This window comes from Simochromis diagramma, unplaced genomic scaffold (genome assembly GCF_900408965.1).
Source record: "Simochromis diagramma unplaced genomic scaffold, fSimDia1.1 OVJJ01000165.1, whole genome shotgun sequence".
Taxonomy (NCBI): Eukaryota; Metazoa; Chordata; class Actinopteri; order Cichliformes; family Cichlidae; genus Simochromis; species Simochromis diagramma.
This window is the reverse complement of record NW_024387467.1, coordinates 2,549,680-2,569,538: the sequence shown is the minus strand read 5'-3', so window position 1 is coordinate 2,569,538 and position 19,859 is coordinate 2,549,680. Positions and strand designations below refer to the sequence as shown.

At 41.6% G+C, this 19,859-nt stretch overlaps 1 protein-coding gene across 2 annotated transcripts; it reads left to right on the top strand.

The window, feature by feature from the left end:
* The first annotated feature begins 1,809 nt into the window (after nucleotides 1-1,809).
* Nucleotides 1,810-15,259, top strand: LOC120723422 (histone-arginine methyltransferase CARM1-like). 2 transcript variants are annotated; one of them, XM_040014853.1, is made up of 15 exons: nucleotides 1,810-1,991; nucleotides 3,277-3,403; nucleotides 4,166-4,294; nucleotides 4,382-4,536; nucleotides 4,608-4,712; nucleotides 4,995-5,105; nucleotides 6,542-6,719; nucleotides 7,241-7,331; nucleotides 9,694-9,775; nucleotides 12,808-12,893; nucleotides 13,402-13,491; nucleotides 13,722-13,859; nucleotides 14,252-14,341; nucleotides 14,444-14,478; nucleotides 14,596-15,259. In XM_040014853.1, the coding sequence occupies exons 1-15, from the start codon at nucleotides 1,929-1,931 to the stop codon at nucleotides 14,601-14,603; spliced, it is 1,488 nt and encodes a 495-aa protein (XP_039870787.1). In that variant the 5' UTR covers nucleotides 1,810-1,928; the 3' UTR covers nucleotides 14,604-15,259. The 2 variants fall into 2 exon arrangements, with proteins under 2 accessions (XP_039870787.1, XP_039870786.1); XM_040014852.1 differs by having other exon boundaries at nucleotides 14,444-15,259.
* The last annotated feature ends 4,600 nt before the right edge of the window (nucleotides 15,260-19,859 follow it).

The window sequence follows — 19,859 nt, the reverse complement described above, 5'->3', positions numbered from 1 at the left end:
ACCAAAATTCTTAGCAGTAGAGGAATTAATACAACCTGATCAGCATAATGTGTCCAATACAGTGTTAGGTACAGGAAACATGGAGCAGTGCATACAAATGACAAGGAAGCGGTCTGATAAGCAGGCATCAGTTATATTCAGATTAAAATCGAACACCTGATGGCAACACAGTGTGTGGCCTAGTTTGAGAGGGTGTAGTCTGTTCACGAACCAGAAATCCAGAGAGGCTGTATAGATGAATTCAAAACGCTTCTGGAAAATATCTGTCAAATATGTGAAATCACATGTACCATATCACCCTATTAGAGCACTTCGCTCTCGCTCTGCAGGCCTACTTGTTGTTCCTAGAGTATTTAAAAGTAGAATGGGAGGCAGAGCCTTCAGTTTTCAGGCCCCTCTTCTGTGGAACCAGCTTCCAGTTTGGATTCAGGAGACAGACACTATCTCTACTTTCAAGATTAGGCTTCAAACTTTCCTTTTTGCTAAAGCATATAGTTAGGGCTGGACCAGGTGACCCTGAATCCTCCCTTAGTTATGCTGCAATAGACATAGGCTGCCGGGGGATTCCCATGATGCATTGAGTTTTTCCTTTCCAGTCACCTTTCTCACTCACTATGTGTTAACAGACCTCTCTGCACTGAATCATATCTGTTATTAACCTCTGTCTCTCTTCCACAGCATGTCTTTTATCCTGTCTTCCTTCTCTCACCCCAACCAATCACAGCAGATGGCCCCGCCCCTCCCTGAGCCTGGTTCTGCCGGAGGTTTCCTCCTGTTAAAAGGGAGTTTTTCCTTCCCACTGTCGCCAAAGTGCTTGCTCACAGGGGGTCACATGATTGTTGGGTTTTTCTCTGTATCTATTAATGTAGGATCTACCTTACAATATAAAGCGCCTTGAGGTGACCGTTGTTGTGATTTGGCGCTGTGTAAATTGAATTGAAGTGAATTGAACATGTCTGAGTAACTTGTGTACAAAACCTTTGGTGTTTCAGAGTAAGGTCTTTGGATATTGTTGATATTGTGCAAGTATCAAGATTTCAATGGTTTATATCATCCCCAAATGACACCGGGCTAATTAATTAAATAGTTTATTCTTTGCAAGCACTGTAAAAAAACTACATCTGCTCATGAAAAATTAAACTATCAGGTCCCAGAGAGTAGTTTTACACCGACATTTGTACTCTGAGTGAGAAGACCAGGATTTACTTACACTGTGATTAGTCAATGAAAATGTCACAAAGACATCAACATAATAATTTTAATCATACTAATAAAGAGTTTTAACAGTTTAATTGATTAATTTAAAAATGTAAGAAGACTATTTTCACTCTTGTCAAGTCACCATAAATCATATTTGTTTGTTTTATAAAGATGCAACAGTAATGATTCATGTCAACAGAATTTTAAAGAGCAGAGCACAAATACACTTTCAGTGCGCGTTTGTCCAAATCTTAAACGTATCAAGTATCGATCCAAATATAAGAACAAACAGCAAATAATCCACTTCTGAACCTGTCGATAATGTAAACTTCCACTGACCTAATGTTAACACCAGTGTGAGAAAACAATTCTTCTCTTTGAAACACTGTTTGTGCTCCAGCTCAGCTGCAGGGTGTAGCTGTACTGAGACTGAAACGCTGATCTAACACCTCGACGTTACAATACACGATTGATACTGGAATACTGAATGCAGTATTCCAGAAGTAACTTTCGTTTTTTCTTTGGGAGCTATACCACAATGTACAACTGAGTCAGTGAGGCTACTGCTCAGATGTTATGTTAGTTGGTTAGTTCTGGATTTCTGCGTAATTTATTTTCCCTGCTGGACTCCCTGCATTCATCCCTCCTCCCTCTTTCTTCCATTCCTTCTGTGCCTCCTCCTCCCTTTTTCTCTCTTTCCAAAGAGCAGCTTCCTTTTACACTGAAAAATGGAGGCGAGAAGTGATCATTCACTGGCTTTCTCTGTCAGGGTCTTCACTCTGCAGGAAAAGGTGAGAGCTGAAGCATGCGTGGATACACATAAAGAGGTGATATTGGAGGTGACAGAGGTGCACTCTTTCACCTCCAATAAAGTGTTTTGCATGCACTGGCATTGGCTACTATAGCTGTAATTCTGCATGAATGCTATTGCTGTGGAAGTGAAAGCAAACAGGCTGCTGCTGTTGAGAACGTAGGATCAGCTGTGTATAATTCTAAAAAACATGCCTTTTTATTTATTATTGAGCTGTTAAGAAGAACAATTACACAAGAACTGAAATGAAAATCAGTGAAAGTTTTGGTTCAAATCCTCATCAGTATGTACAAAGGAGGTCTGGAGAGTCGTCGAAGTATGTGTGTCTACAGTCATCTGTAAAAGTCAGCAGAGGCTCTGTCACCTTTTTGCAGTTAGGCTGAAGAAGAAGAAACTGTTCATTGTTAAAGCAAGGTTAAACTAACAGATGCACATAAGTCTTACGTCCTGTTGACTTGAACATTTACAGTATAGGGCCAGAAAATTCCAGTAGTGTTAATTTGTCATATTAATGTCGCTTTATAACAGTAAGGTTGACAGAGTATTTTTCCCGGTGTCAGGTAAATCATTCCTACAGTTTAAATGAGCCTGGCAGCCTCATTTAAACTGTAGGAGAAGCAGGGGTTGGTGCAATATGGCCTGTAAGGCCGGGTTACGAGAGGTGTGTTCACATGTTAGTGCCATGATCAACGCCATTCTGGTAGCTATCAATAAAGGCTGAGTAGTGCATAGCACAGCAGCTATCTGGAATTTTGGTCAAGTTAAACCCAAAACTGTTCAAAGGATGGCTGAAGGGCAAAGGACTGCAGTACTTTTTGGGCGTGTCCCTGTAGCTCTGGCATCACATGAACATTTGACTGAAGCCTGGGTTCTGGCTGGACCACTCACTGACGAGTCTTCCCTGTTTTTGCAGCAAAAACAAACATTCCCACAGTATGATGCCGCACCACCATGCTTCACTGTAGGGATTGCATTGGCCAAGTCAGTAGCATCAGAACGACCAGCTCAACCTTCAGTTTGAAAGTGGAAATTCCCACCATGACATTTCCCATCGCTGAAATTGCCGTGTTGAGAATTTATCCAGTGAACAAAAGCAAAAACTTTATATAGTTTTGTCCGTGCAAGATAGATATTGTTTTTTCTGTTCAGTTAGCAAATTCTGCTCCATAACTAATAATGCAGTGATACATAATGCAGTTTGCTTGTAGGCAAACTTAAGATTTAGAAGACAGAGCTGAACACTTTGCTGTGGTTGGGTTCTGAAGGAGGAGCAGGTTCAAGGAGAGGTGAGCAGAGGCCAGCATGTGAATGTGTGCGGACAGAGAAACGACCAAGAACTCACTCTTCATCTCACCACAGGACAGGAAGCTCAGCAGGTAACTGTGCAGGATGGTAAGTACGCAAGGAAAAGCAAAACACATACACAACTATACAAACACACTATGTTTGCTTAGACCAGTGGTTAGCGGCAGTAATAACAGAAAGCCAGTTAGTAATTGAAAGTATGTATATATGTATTTATAGTGAATATCATCTGGCAATAGAAGGTGGTTAGTTCTGACCTAACTGTACTGCTCTTGTATGGAAGTTTGTGTCCCAGTGGGTCACACATTGGCTGTAACACTTTGCATGTGAGTGGGTAGCATTAGCAGTTTATGTTTTTTGTTTAAGTAAAGTTTTCATGGAAATACGTTGCTCTGTCTTGTATTTAGTTTTCCTCAGTGATGTTTCTGAGGTCTTTATGGGTTTTGGGGTCTTTCAAGCTCACTTAGGTGGCCCAGCCAGTGTTGATCATACTCCGGCTCCCTTACAGCAGCCTTCATGGTGAACAAGTGAAAAGGCAAGACCAGCACAGACCTTGTACAGTGAATGGCCAGCAAAACCTCGCGCCACACATTAGTCAGTTGACTTCCATCCTCCCCTCTGGTACTGATTCACAAGGTCGCCCCTGCTTCTGTACAGTCCCAGAGGGGAGATGTCATGATCTGAAGAAGCTGAATACTGCACCATGTCTGGTGTCAATGCAGTTGCTATGACGTGTTCTTTAAATGACTCACAGCTGCTGATCTCGGTGACGTTCGGCACTTAAAAAACCCTGTGGATACAAATCTTACTGTTTTAAATGTCCTCTTTATGTGTGGAACGTGTTTACAGCCAACGAAGCATTGGTTTTCCAGTTCACTGTTTCCGAGGAGATGGACTGCTGCCAGGTCGGAGGTCAGTCCTTCTTAGTCACCAACAACAACAACTTCAGTCTTCTGCTGCAATTCAAAACTCCAGCTGGTTTGTAGAGTATATTCTATAATAATTCCTACCATGAGAAGTTCTGATTTGTAGAATGCTGAAAGAAACTTGTCTTTGACTCTTTAGATATGCAGAACTTCCAGAGATTACTGAAGACCGAGGAAAATGAAGAGAAGGGGAAAGGTTGGATTGAAGTACATCAGGGAGGCAATAAGGATGCAGAGAGAGGACCAACAGTGTTTAACAGAAGGATTGAAAAGAACCCTGCACAGTGCTACCAGGTAAGCGAACCAAGAATTCGAACCTTAAATTTGACACTCGAACATGGTTTAATGCTTCTGCGTGTTTGCAGTTCCACAGCTGTCTGACCCAGCAGCAGAGCCTGCTTCAGGACTACTTGAGGAACGCCACCTATCAGAAAGCCATTTTAGTCAATGAGGCTGACTTCAGAGACAAGGTGCACTTCTATGAATGGATAGTGTTATAGCACGTTCCTTAATTATGTCTATAAGGTCTGTACAGTTTACCTATTACACTGCTGTGAAACGTGTTTTCCCATTTCCTGGTTTCTTATTGTTTTCCATATAAAATCTTGTGCTCTTGCTGAAAAGCTGTCTACAGTTTTTGCTTTGTGACACTTTCAGTTCTTTTCCTTTTCACTTTTGGTCTGAGGTTTTCACTTTGACTTTATTCTATGGGAAGTTTGACTTGGCGCCTGCATGCTTTCTTGTCTCTGTAGGTGGTTCTGGATGTGGGCTGTGGTTCTGGTATTCTGTCTTTTTTTGCAGTGCAGGCAGGGGCTGCCAGAGTGTATGCTGTTGAGTCCAGCCCTATGGCCAAGTATACACAGGTCAGCGTGGTTCATTCTTTTACCGTTTATATTGTTTTCCTTAACTGTGCAGGTTTAACTCTTTGTTTATGTTTGAAAACCTTTCTTGCAATAATGAAGCCATTGTTTAGCATTCTCTAACTAACCTACAAGCATAATTTGAAGTTTTGGTGTGTAAGAGTTAAAGAAATGAAGGGCCTGGATTACAGTCTACATGCATTTTGGCTTTGATAAAGTCTTAAGTGAGACCAGAGTCATGCGTGCAAGCACATAGGGCACATACATGAGATGCAGAGCGTGGCATTCTCAGGAGTTAATGGATTGCTTCAACATGTGGCCAAGAGTTTAGTAGGATAGGGGCTGCAGAAAGCTGAAGCACACAGTACAGACTTACACCAGTGCTGGAAATGATACATTCGTAACTGAAACAATACTACTGTCATGCAAAAGTGCTTTTAAACACAGACAGGAACAGCTATTTGTAAAAACTCTTTAAAAATAAATAATGCAAACTTTAACAACAGGAGACTTTCTGTGTGTGCATTCTTCCTTTGTGTCTGCATGGATTTCCTCCAAATATTCTGCCATCCTACCACAGTTAGAAGACATTCATGTTAGGTGGACTGGTAATTACATATTGGCATGTACAGGGGCTTGCAAAAGTATTTGGCCCCTTGAACTTTTCCCACATTTTGTCACATTACAGCCACAAACATGAATCAATGTTATTGGAATTCCAGGTGAAAGACCAACACAAAGTGGTGCACACGTGAGAAGTGGAACGAAAATCAAACATGATTCCAAACATTTTTTACAAATAAATAACTGCAAAGTGGGGTGTGCGTAATTATTCAGCCCCCTGAGTCAACACTTTGTAGAACCAGCTTTTGCTGCAGTTCCAGCTGCCAGTCTTTTAGGGTCTGTCTCTACCAGCTTTGCACATCTACAGACTGAAATCTTTGCCCATTCTTCTTTGCAGAACAGCTCCAGCTCAGTCAGATTAGATGGACAGCATTTGTGAACAGCAGTTTTCAGATCTTGCCACACAAGCAACTGTAGCTTGTAGGATAAAGTACTTTAGTACTGCAGGCTTTAGACTACAAAAGTCCATTCCTGAGTCAAATGAGTTTAATAAACCCTAGCTAAAGTCCTGTTAAAAACTCGAGAAAACTATTTCTCATAAACATGAAAGTTTATTTGGAGACAAACTTCTCTAAAAAGCGGGGTTCACAATGGCTAAAATGATTACTTATTATGAAACAAATTCATAATGACTGGGATACAAACATAAGACAAAATAGGAACGTCTGCTAACATGTTCCCAGAGTGTTGCACAGTACAGTATAGTATGTGGTACTGTGTCCTGGTGCTATAGAGTGAAGTTAATATTCTTTAATAGTCGTGCAGTCTTACAGTGAGTTGTTTAACGCAGGAGATATTTTCTGTCTCCTGTTCAGATCCTGGTGGAGGATAACCGTCTCTCTGAGCACATCAGGGTCTTTGAGGGGGAGATGGAGCAGGTCAATCTTCCTGACATGGTGGATGTCATCATCTCTGAGCCCATGGGTTATATGTTAGTTAACGAAAGGCTCATGGAGAACTTCTTGTTTGCCAGGAGATGGCTCAAACCCAATGGTAGGAATCCAGATATTGAGGTTAAACTATGTTTTAATGTAACGAGGCATCATTTGTATAAGCCACTATGGATGTGATTAAAAACATTGAGAAAAAGAACACCTTTAATTGAGTTCCAACTGCAGGAATTCTCTTTGTTCTGAGTAAGAAGGTACTTTGTTCCAAGTGGCACCTCAAAAAGTACTGAGCAGGGCTGGACTGATTAGTTCAGCTCTTCAGCTCAGTGCATTTTCTTTACATGAGAGGAATAACAAATGAAAACTGCTGCTGTCACTTTATTGGTGGAAGTAATAAACAGCAATGCAGTGAAATCTTGATTTCCTCTGCTGACGAGGTTTGGTTCGATTTTATGGTGACAGAAGCTCATTGGCTGAAGCAGTTTTATGAAACTGCACCTTGAGCCTGCCCCGACATTCTGCAGTGGAACAGGAGCGACTATATCTTCCTCTGTTAGCGTTTTTGTCTTTCACTTATTCATTTTCTCTGCCTTTCTATTATTATCCACTTCTCTCAATTTCCAGGTGTGATGTTTCCCTCCTATGGAGACATTCACGTGGCTCCTTTCAGTGATGACCAGCTGTACTTTGAGCACTACGCACGGGCCAATTTCTGGTCTGTCACTCACGCACAGATGCACAGACATAACTCTATGCCCGGGGACACGAACACACTGGCTCCTTTTTATATCTCGCACGTTTGACAGTCAGGCTGTGAAACATTTAGTCCAGTCCTGACTCATACAAAACAAAATGGATTTGGGTTTTTTTGTATCGGTCAAAGTCCATAAAGAAAGCAGGAAAAAGTCAGAAGCTGAAGAGGTACGGGACATATAGTAGGGTGCAAACGAGGGAAAAACAAGTCAAACTGAGGGCTTAAATATGCACAGGAGGTGATTAGAGAGAAGCAACACAGCTGGGAAAACAATGCACTGGTGAACTGAACCGGACCAACGAGACAGAAGGGGAAGTAAAACCAAATGCAAGGCACAAAAAAAATCTAAATAACACATAGAAAGTAATATTGCTGTACCCTCTGAGTGAGTGAAATCGGTTTTAGTAGCAAGGACGGAAATGATCTCTCTTTTTGCACAGAGACACAGTGTGGTTAATCAGATGGTGCAAAAAGCTCCATTTGGTCAACCTCACAAATAGGACGAGTGGATTTGTACAAAATGAAATGGCTGGTGATGCACAGATGCAAGGTTATCAACGGTTCCACCCTCGTGCAATAAAGGACGTATGTTCTATCACAAGACGGCTAATCATCTACATAAGGCGTGAGGGTGTAGTATCCATGGCAGCTTATCTTGAAACAACAACTGTAATCTGCATATTAGCACAAATTCCCAAATAGAATTGTTTTCTCAAAATAGTATTTAAACCTTATTCTCTGAAACACAACTGGACCCTAGTCTTGACCTTCTGATTTTTAAGCTAAGGCAGGAATATTTCTGATCACCTGGACCCATCATTTCATCTTAACACAGGGAGAAATATACTTTGAAGAAACACAACAAAAAAGGAACAGAAAGAACTTTTATGATGAGACAGCATGCCTTTCTTGTTTTTATAACATTTGTCATTCATTTGTTTGATGTGATATTGGACAAAGTGGAAAACGGCATGCATACTAGACCAGAGGTCATACAGGGGACTCTGAGCACCTGACTCATGTGGATACAGCCCTAATTACTGGGCTCTCAGGCCTGATCACTGCTCGTATGTGCCAGCATGCTTTGGCCAGTTCACAGAACAGGTTTTTAAGATTCCTGACTTCCTTTAAAATACAGCTCTGGTGACGATCGCTTCCATGCCTTTGACGTGTTCAGCCTGCAAACAATACCACCTCTGTTTTGGAGTTTGCATGTGCATGCATGCATGCCACCATGTGTGTGTATGTGAGTGCTGCTATGCTCTCTTCCCCTCACTGCTTTACCACTATGTGCAGGTCAGGCTCCGTCGGTACTGAGGAATGAATGTAAACTGTAAATGTTTTCCATCAGTTTCTACTTCCCTCACTTTTCAGCAGTAGAAGAAACACATTTGACAATTTTAATCTTTGTAATCACATTTACAATAACATTAATTATTCTCTGAAGTTCTGCATGATTTCCTGTTTTTTGGGGGGTGGGGGTTGTGTATTTCTCATACACATTTCTGATCCAACGAACTTAAATATTAGACAAAGTTAACACAAGTGAACACAAAATGAAGGCGTTTATTATTAAGGGGAAAAAAAAATCAAAACCTTCATGGCCCTGGGGGTCTGGTCTGGGGCGGTTTTGCTGCCGCGAGACCTGGAAGACTGGCCGTGGTAAACGGAACCATGAATGTCTACCAGAACATCCTGAAGGAGAATGTCCGACCATCTGCTCGTCACCCTGAGCTCTACAGCAGGATAACGATCCAAACACATCAGCAAGTCCACCTCTGACTAGACCCCTCCAAAGTCTTCATTTTGTTTTTCTTCAACCATCCAAAATCCTGACCTGAATCCGACTGACATGCTGTGGCACGACCTTAAAAATACCCTGCAACGTGGCTGAATTACAACAATTCTGCAAAGATGAGTGGGTCTAAATTCCACTCTAAAACACTCATTGCCAGTTATGACAAACATCTGACTACTGTTGTTGGTGCTAAGCGTGGCCCAACCACTCGTTAGGTTTAGGGGGGGGTAATTACTTTTGTAGGTTGTAGATGCAGATTGTTTTACACCTTCATTCACAAACTGCATGTTGTGTTTACTTTTGTTATGTTTTATCTAAATGGGAAAAAAGGAAGAGGGCAAACATTTTTTCACACCACAGTATATATAAGCTATTGTTAAATATTTTGCTCAGACTAATTAAGCTGCCATCTGAGCGCATTTAGAAGCTGAGGGGTAAAATTACAGGTACGGTGTTAACCACCAGTTGTGCCAATCGGTCGACTGCAAATAACTTGATCTCTGCTCTTTACATGTTTCCCTTTAGGCAGCAGAGGAGCTTCTATGGCGTGAACCTGAGTGCTCTTCACAATGCTGCGGTGGAAGAGTTATTCAGGCAGCCTATAGTGGTATGGTGCACTGTATGATACAAAACATACACGTAGATGAATAGAAAATGTGTAATGAACATTAAACTTAGCACAAAAACTAAGGATATTTGTGATCTTAAACGGTGCCACATTTGTAAGGAAAATGTATTAGTGGGTTGCACCCATGAAAAACGTGCCAAATCTGCGCTACCATTTCCAGTCAGCTTGTTGTATGATTGACTCTTGTTTTGAGCTTCTGGTAGAGCTGATGATCAGGTGGCTGACTGGTGCCTGATTATCAGGACCTGTTAGCATGGACCCCGTTTCAACAGTCAATAGATATCTTATCCAAGCATGACACATTTGGCTGATCTGGCAACTACAATTTGGTCTTCTGCAAAATCAAGTAGCAGCATTGTTTCAAGTGAGCCCTAGTACCATCTCTAAATTGAAGGTGAAGTTTCATATAATGGGAGGTGTCAGAGACAGTCCATGAGCACTGAGTCCAGATTCTGCCTATGGCGGTTGGCTCATGGCATCAAAGTACTCTTCGATTCCAGTACTAACCAGGCCTGATCGTATTTAGCATTTGAGTTTGGACAAGATCAATCATGCTCAGAGTTTTATGGTCATCAATGCCAAATTCTGTGTTAAACTGACTCCACTTTTAGCAATGAAAATCGTTCTCACAGATGGGTCATTGGCTTGAACCCAGAGACCATCATGAGTTTTACTGAACAGGCTAAACCAGGCAGGGAATAATGTGGTCAGCATGACCGGGAACATGTGATTAGTTTTTTCAATTGACTGCAGATCAGTTCCCAGTTGTTTTGATTGTCTTCCTCGTCATGTTATGATAAAAACAAAAGATAAAGCTGTTTTATTGAGGGCTCATTGGATGGTTTTGATCAAAATGATGTACATAATATTGTCAGAATTGTGGAGTCCAGCACAATTGCGGACTGCAGGCACGGTCTCTGCGCACAGATGAAAAATCTCACCTGAATTGAAATTAAAATCAAAACTTCAACAATCCTGTTCTGCAGTGTGAGTCAGTGACTGGCTGCTCCTGTATGGGATCAGAACGATGCCACCTTATCCCACAGTCCAGCCAATGATGCGATTCACATTCGTATATACGCAGCTGATCCACGTCGCTGACAGGCTCTGACAGCGTCCTTATGTGCGACACCGGTGTTTTAGCAAAGCGGCTGATGTGGAGTGAAGCCACGTTAATGACAACGTGTACAACCATTGGAGACGTGAGCAGGACAGACGGAACAACTGACGGACAAAGTGTGGACTTTATACCAGTTTTTAAATTGTGTTGATCGGCCACGTAAAACCAGAGTTATGATAAAATATCTGCAATGTTTGGTTTTCTTCCTGAATACTGTCGTTGTTTATATTTACTGCAGGAAGAAACGGGACAAACGGCGTTTTATAAGGAAAACACTCGAAAGCCTGTGAGCCAAAACAAAACTCCCAGCCTTTCCTATTGGTGGAAAAAAGTACCATGTGGACCAATCAAAAAATGATATGGCAACATGACCTTTAGTTGTTTAGGGAGGGGGAAGTTTTAGGAGTGACGGCGTGTTTGAGATGTGAGAGATTTGAGATGTTTAGCACAAATCTTGTGTAGTTAGTGTGTAGTGAGTGTGTAGTTAGCGTGTAGTTAGCGTGTAGTTAGCGTGTAGTGTAGTCAGTAGTTGTGTTGTGTGTGTCAGAACAATGAGGCGACTGCTGAGTGTTACAGGTGTTACAGCAGTGACACATCTGCTGCTGTCAGGCCTGCAGGTATCAGGCTGTTGTTCTCCTTCATCTCATAGTGGACAGAAATTATTTTTTGGAGCGGCACAAATAATTTGTGTGGCATCAGATTTGATGCAGAACAGCTGATTGTTCTGTAAATAGTTTGAAATGTTTGTTTAAAAACACCTTGGCTGCATTTTTAGGTAAACAGCTGCAAAAACTTGGTTGTTTCCATAACTCAGTTACTTTTTTGAAGAAGTAACTAAATAATTAACTGCCCAACATTGGTCATTATTTACTGTATTTGCAGACAGAGTTACAGACTCTCTCCCAGACCACAGACTCAGACTCATAATACAGTCAGAGCTTTATTTAAAAAAGAAAGTTGTGTTTTCAAAATTGGAGTTCAAGTTATTTTCACTTCCAATAGTGTTAACATGCTACAGGTCATGAACAAGATTCTTTTTTTACATTTTCATTGTAAGTGGGCTAAAGCAGTTAGTTAAAAGTCGTCTAACATAAATGCAGTAATTTGATTACTTTAATAAACATGTAACTTGGATGGATTGGATGCTGGCGTGACCACAGTGCACACGTCTGCTGCTGCTCACAGTGGTCCAAGGGACGCTCAGGGAGTTTGTGTGTTCGCTCAGACACATGAAACATTAGAGGGAACACTGCATGAGGGGAAGGTAAACTGGCGGTCTGACAAAGGGAGCTGAAGGCAAGGTACACAAAACAAACACAAAATAAAGCAGGAGGAGTGAAAACTGAAGAGGGAAAACACATATTCATAAACTTAATACAAGAGAACTGTCACCAGAAGGAAGGACACAAAACAAGGAATAAAACTAAGGAAACTAGGAACTGAGAACTAAATACACTAAGGACTTCCTGAAGTTATTATAAACATTACACAAAGCAGCAACCACAATAAGCTTTTCAATTTAAAACAAAAACATCAAAGTGATGCAAAATGCTGCGTGAACTCACCCAGGACCATGAATAATATGTTCCTCAACACAACTGAGCACTCTCTGTGCATGACATCAAAACAGGAAAACAAGGAAATGTCTTTTGGACGAATGCGTCCACAGAGCCAGAAGTTCAAGTTCCAGCCTAAAGGGACAGAGAATCAGTGCAAAGGAGCCCTGGAGCTGCTGTGGACGAACACTTACTGTGACATTTTTTAATGTGTGCTCTTTTAATTTGTCATCACTCTGTGTGATAATTGGCATTGTTGCTTGGGTAGTTTCTTTTTCCTCCTAAATCTTATACTCTTATCAAAAGCTTGTAATAAATTTAAACGTTTGTTCCAGGACACATTTGATGTTCATATCCTGATGGCCAGGTCTGTCAAGCACTGCATCAATTTCATGGAAGCTAAAGAAGAGGATTTACTCAGGTTATACGCTGAATCATATTTGATGCCTGATCAGAAACATTGTATCTACACCTCATCCATGCAGTGATTATGTCACATTATTGATGATTTAAGATGTGACTGGAATGTACTTATAGGCAGAAAACAGATGAGTGGTTATATAAATAAAAGAATCACACCTGAGTAAAAACACAGCGTACATCAGTTAACTCTAAGATTTCCTGTTGGTTTTGTTATAGTGTGCTATAAATGATAGCTTTGCCATTTCATTTTTTTAATGTTCAAAGTTGAATTATTGACTTACTTTATGAGTTAATACTTTATTATACTTTACATAAGTTACTACTTAATGTTTTACTTTTTCTGGTTGGAAAGTAAGGTGATGCTAGATAGTCCAAACAGTTTGAGAAAAACACAAGTTAATGACATATTAACGAACACTGGATGCCAAAACCTTTGTGTGCAACACTTTTCTTATAATGTTTTTAACTATTTGATGAAAATTGAAAAACAAAATCTGTGTTTACAGAATAGAGATTCCCTTTGTGTTTACTCTGCTCCAGTCTGGTCTGATCCATGGACTTGCCTTCTGGTTTGATGTGGCCTACCTGGGATCCAAGTAAGTAATCCAATGCTTTCTTTCTAAGATTTAATGAAGGATTTTCAATGCAGACCAAATGGAAGGATGCATGGAACGAAAATATGTTATAGCAACAGAAAAACTTTGATTATTCAAGCACACAGAAAATTTTGATCTGACAAACAAAAGATTAAGCCATGTCCCCCTCAATAGGTATATTCACCTGAAGTCGTTCAGTGTGGAGGTGATCTCTCTCACTCTCTTTGTAGGGCCACAGTATGGTTCTCCACTGCTCCCACAGAGCCTCTGACCCGCTGGTTCCAGGTCAGATGTCTACTTCAGACGCCGCTCTTTGCCAAGCTTGGACAGACTTTGTCTGGGACAGTCCAACTGGCTGCTAACAACAGGTATAGCTGTGCTGTCCATAGGACTGCATTACCAATAGGGCAAAGAGGGAAAAGCAAAGGAGCTTTAATACCCTGCTTTAGTTCCACAGGTGCTTAAAGTGCTCGAGTTGCCAGTTGGACAAGTTTTCACAAGAAAAGAGAGAAACTCACAGAAAAATACATAATCAGCAAATTCAGACTGTCTTGTTACTTACAAATATAAATGATACAATATTTGCCAGTTAATTATCTGTCAGTTGCCTTCCTAATCACTTTTTATGTATCTTTGTGGGCAAATAAAGGCACTTATCGCAGACAAGTCAGTGGGGTTGGGGATCAATAAAGGTTCAACAACAAGTTTTTCCCAGGTTACAGATTTCAACTTGTACCAACCCTTATCTTTCTTACTCCAGACAAAGCTATGACATCCACATCACAGCTACAGTGGACCAATCAGGCTTCAGATCTGGGAACATCCTGGATCTCAAGAATCCTTTCTTCAGGTCACTTCTCTCTACTCTTTAATGCATACATGCTGATTATTTTGCTATAAAATTTGCCCATGAAATCTTGATTTGTTTCTTTTTGTTTGCTTTCAACTTCAGAAGTTACCCAAGTGGAAATCTTCAAAGTTCATTTTGTCAGTAGACCAAATTTAAACATGAGTACAATTTGTACAGTTCATGTAAGTTCTATGTTCATAAATATCCATCCATCCATCATCTTCTGTTTATCTGGGCATGGGTCACGTGGGCAGCATTCTAAGCAGAGACTCCAAGACCTCCCACTTCCCAGCCACCTCCTTCAGCTTATCCAGGGGAACACCAAGCTTTCCCAGGCCAGCTGAGAGATGTAATCTCCCCCAGCATGTCCTGGGTCTTCTTGGGGCCTTCTTCTGCTGGGACATGCCCAAACACCTCACCCAGGAGGCATCCTAATCAGATGCCAGAACCACCTCAATTGGCTCCGTGCTTCTACTCTGAGTCCCTTTCAAAAGACTGAACTCCTCACACTCTCTCTAAGGGAGAGGCCAGCTACCCTTTGGAAAAAAATAATTTCTGGCACTTGTTTCTGCGTTCTTGTTTTTCTTTCAGTCACCATCCAGAGCTTGTGACCATAGGTGTGGATAGGGATGTAGATCGACCAGCAAAGCGACAGCTTAGCCTTCTACACTATGACAAACTGGTATAGCCCCAATCGCTCTGTCAGTCTCTTGTTTCCCTCTCCCCTCACTCACGAACAAGACCCTAAGATATTTAACCCTTTGGGGTCCACGGATGCGCCAGCGCATCCAAATCACATGACCAATTTAAGATGACAGAGCAATAAGTTGCAGCCACCCTGAGTCTCCATTTCAGCTTGTGTTGAAAATGTGGACTTCAAACTATATACCAGTTTTTAAATTGTGTTGATAGACCAGGTAAAACCAGAGTTATGATAAAAATAAATGTTTTTTCCTGAATACTATCGTAATGTTTACTGCAGGAAGAAGAGCATAAGAGCAAAAGAAAGAGCGAGATAGCGAGTTTTGAAATGTGAGAGGTTTGTGACGTTTAGTGTGTTTGGAGTGTGAAGTTAGTCTGTTGTCTTGTGTAGTTAGTATTTAGTGTAGTTGTCTGTTTTGTTTTGTGTGTCAAAATACCTCCTGCTTCCGGGCCTGCAGGTATCAGGCTGGTTATGTGCTCCTCTGTCTTATGGTGGACAGAAATGATTTTTTTGGAGTGGCACAAATAATTTGTGCAGCATCTTATTTGATACAAAACACCTGATTGTTCTGTAAATTGTTTTAAATGGTTACAAAAAAAAATAACGCCTGATGCCTTGGTTGCATTTTTAGGAAAATAGTTGCATATAACTTTGTTGTCTGCAAAACTTGTGCATAGGTTTTTAAAATGTACAATTTCTATTTTCATTTTTAACAAAAAATAATTCATTAAACATGTTTGTGGTTTTTACAATAAAATATATACATTTTTTTACACTGATTTTATGTTTTATGTCTGATTTTAGATCAACTGTGTTAATAAAATTTGTCAAAATTGAAAAAATTGCTGTAAATTCAGACATGTGAGGTTGTGTTGATACCAAACAAGGCAAGATAAATAGTTTTTAAAGGTGAAATATAGAGGTAAAATCAAAGTAGTTAAAACAGCCAAGTATACCCTGGACCTCAGATGGTTAAACTCCTCTACTTGGGGCAGCAAGTCATTCCTGGCCTGAAGTGAGCACTATATACTCTTTTCTGGCTGAAGACCATGACCACCCCAGATCTCTATGTGATGTTGCAGAGACATGTCAACCAAGACAGCCCTACAACATCCAGAGGTTTTGGGGAACTCAGGGGGAACCTTGTCAAACCTAGGGGCCCAGCTACCAAGGAGCTGTTTAACTACCTCAGTGATCACGTCCCCAGTGATGGGCGGGTCTTCCCCTTGTCACTAGACTCTGCTTCCTCTACAGAAGGCGTGTCTGTGAGATTGAGAAGGTCCTTGAAATATTCCTTCCACTGCCCAACTATATCCCCAGTTGAAGTCAGCACCACCCCACCTCTACTGCACAACCATGTAAGGGCAGCACTGCTTTCCCCACCTGCGCCATGTTGCACTTGTACTACCCATCAGCTACCTCTGAAATCCCACAAGCTAACCAAGCCCAACAGAACTCCATCTTCAGCCTGATAGCTCTCTTTAGCTCTGGTGTCCATCATCTGGTTTTGGGGATTACCACCATGACAGGCACCAACCACCTTGCTGTCAAAGCTCCTTGCAGCTGCTTCAGCGATGGAGTTGTAGAACATGGTCCATTTGTCCCCAACTTCCCCCAGAATGCTGTCAACGTTTTGCCAGAGGAAAGAGTTGAAGATCTTGCAGACTGGCACCTCTTCCAGGTGTTCCCAGAGCACCCTCACTATATATTTAGGCATACCAGCTTTATCTAGCTTCCTTCTCTGAAACCTGATGCAACTGACCACCTGGCGATCAGTTGAAAGCTCGCTCCTCACTTCACCCAAATGTACAGAACATGTGGGCACAAATCCAATGATACAGTATGATTACAAAGATCAGACATCGACCTGCGACCTAGGGCATCTTGGTGTCCCATGCCCTTATGGACATCCCTGTGTTCGAACATGGTCCTTGTTATTCACAAAAGTCAGAAAACCACTCGGGTTCAGATCAGGCAGGTCTGCTCCACCATCTTCACTGTTGCTGTCCATGTTTAGTGTTGAAGTCTCCCAGTAGGATGTTTCTTCAGGCTGTGCCCAGCCAGGACCCATGGGCTAAGGCCTGACCACCAGACCCTCTCCCTTGAGCTCCATCCCAAGGCCTGGCTCCAGGGTAGGGCCCTGGTAACGCTTTGCAAGGCAGGATACACTGGTCCCTTGATTTTATTCTTTCCTTAGGGGTCAACTGAACTGCTCTTTGTCTGGCCCCTCACCCAGGATCAATTTGCCTTGGGAGACCCTTTCTGTTTATAAATAAATAAGATATTTTTTGTCTGTGTATGAAATTACATTTATTTAAAACAAAAGCACTTCTCCTGAGATGGAGATCCAGTGCAGGTAACCTCTGCATGCTGTGGTAGAAAGTAAGTTTATCTTCAAAATCTCCATGTATAAATTACCTTATATGCCTATATGTTGTCAATACAAACAAAGACAAACAGCTTTAAATAGCTTTATATAGGACTTTTATCACATTGACCCTAGATCTTTTGACTAGAGAAGAGGTCAAATGTGACATGATATTTTAAATCTTTATACAGTACTTTCTATATGTTGTTAATACACACCACACTTACTGCATAAGAATTATAGTTTTCAAGCTGATGTATGAGGTTTTTTTCCTGAACAATAAAGCATTAAGTTGACTGTCACTTGGTGTTCGCTCTCTCTGCGGTAGAGTATCACTTCCTGTTCCTGCTCAAACACAGTGGTGTTTCTGAGTAGCTTATCTGCTTAGCAATTTAATTAAAAACTTTTAGATAACTTCTTTTTTCATAGTATAATCTTCACGTGCGTCATCCGAAGCACACTTTCTGTGTACTCACTACCTAACTTATAGCCAAAGTATTCACTCACTGTCTCTGTACTGTTTCGCTAGCTTAGCTTAGCTTAGCTCGTAGCCGACTTGCTAGCAGCATGGCCTCTTCACCTGTCCCTCCTGCACTTTCCTGCTCATTGTGTCAGATGTTTAGTTACTCCTCGGCCTCCTTTAGCAGTAATGATACTTGTAACAAATGTAGCATATTTGCAGCTCTGGAGGCCAGGATTACTGAATTGGAGACTCGGCTTCGCATCCTTCATTCACCCGTAGCTAGCCAGGCCCCTGTAGCTGGTGCAGCCGAAGGTAGCGTAGGCCCCGCTAGCTGTTCCCCAGCAGACCCTGTCTGATCTGTCTGATTTCTCAGACTTTATATCTGATTTAGTTCTGAGCTCAGATAAAATAATTATTGTGGGTGATTTTAACATCCATGTAGATGCTAAAAATGACAGCCTCAACATGGCATTTAATCTGTTATTAGACTCAATTGGTTTCTCTCAAAATGTAAAAGAACCCACCCACCACTTTAATCACACTCTAGATCTTGTTTTAACATATGGCATAGAAACTGAACATTTAACAGTGTTTCCTGAAAACCCTCTCCTGTCTGATCATTTCCTGATAACATTTACATTTACAATAATTGATTACACAGCAGTGGAGAGTAGACTTTATCACAGTAGATGTCTTTCTGAAAGCGCTGTAACTAAGTTTAAGCATATAATCCACCCACTGTTATCATCTTCAATGCCCTGTACCAACATAGAGCAGAGCAGCTATCTGAACGCTACCCCAACAGAGGTCGATTATCTTGTTAATAATAATTTCACCTCCTCACTACGTACGACTCTGGATACTGTAGCTCCAGTGAAAACTAAGGTCTCAAATCAGAAGTACCTGACTCCGTGGTATAATTCTCAAACACGTACCCTAAAGCAGACGACTCGTAAGCTGGATATCAGCTCGTCTCACAGCTGCTATCCAGGCTGGACGCCTTCGTTTGGTAACATCGATACACGAGCTGCCTCATGTTGCTTCCAGGTTGGGAAAGAATGAAAAGATAAACCATTTTCAACCTTATTCTCTTGCCGGTCGTGTGATCGAACATTGCAGTTGACCACACAGCAAATACGAACCATGGCTGTTGTGTGTGACTTCGCTCCCTTTTCACTTGCGCTAGACCCCCAAAATGGTGGATCGGGCCAAAATCCTTTCCACGCCCACCCCCGTGACATCATGCTCCAAAGCCCTATTCTCAGCAGCATATTAAACATATCAGGTCCCCATAAGGAGAATCGTGTGCTAACGGCCGTCTAAATGACTTGGGTAAAGTTTGTAGCATGCGTGCTTGTTGTTTTTGTCTGCTTCCACTTGTTGCTGATGCTTGATCTGATGCTTGATGCTGTCGGAGTAAATGTGCAGTCATATTCGTTGTGTTCCCACTAGTGCTGTCAGCGTTAATCTGAAATGACGTTAACTCCACAACACGGCAAATCTCCGTTAACGAGCTACCGCGGATCGCCCTGTGCGTGGGGCTGGACGGCCAACACCTTAACGAGCTAACTGTGCTAACACACTAGTTCCCACCCATGTAATTGAGCATTGCGTGGCACATCCAACATACTGTTTTACTTTAGTCCGTGACGCGCTTACCTTCAGGGTCATACTTCACATGAAGACCAAAATAGTTCCAAACGCCAGATCTGAATGAGGGTAGGGGAGGTTCAATTTGCCATGTTGCAAGGAGAGCTTAACTTCTGTCTCGCTAGCTTGCACTGCGCTCAGTGGATCTGCGTCTGATTACTCCGCCTAGGCTGCACTGTCGAGCGCAGATCCACTGAGCGCTCAACACAGACAGCATCGTCAGAAGGAAAGTTGATAAAATAAATTAAAAATTTTGTATTGTTCGATACATATGCGTACCGAACCGAAAGCACTGTATCGAACGGTTCAATATCGATACGAGTATCGTTGCACC

Coding starts and splice junctions, on each gene's coding strand:
- LOC120723422 (XM_040014853.1), top strand. CDS start 1,929: ATGGAGGCGAGAAGTGATCATTCACTGGCTTTCTCTGTCAGGGTCTTC. Junction 7,332..9,693: donor TACGCACGGGCCAATTTCTG/GTCTGTCACTCA, acceptor GTTTCCCTTTAG/GCAGCAGAGGAGCTTCTATG. Junction 14,342..14,443: donor CTCAAGAATCCTTTCTTCAG/GTCACTTCTCTC, acceptor TTTCAACTTCAG/AAGTTACCCAAGTGGAAATC.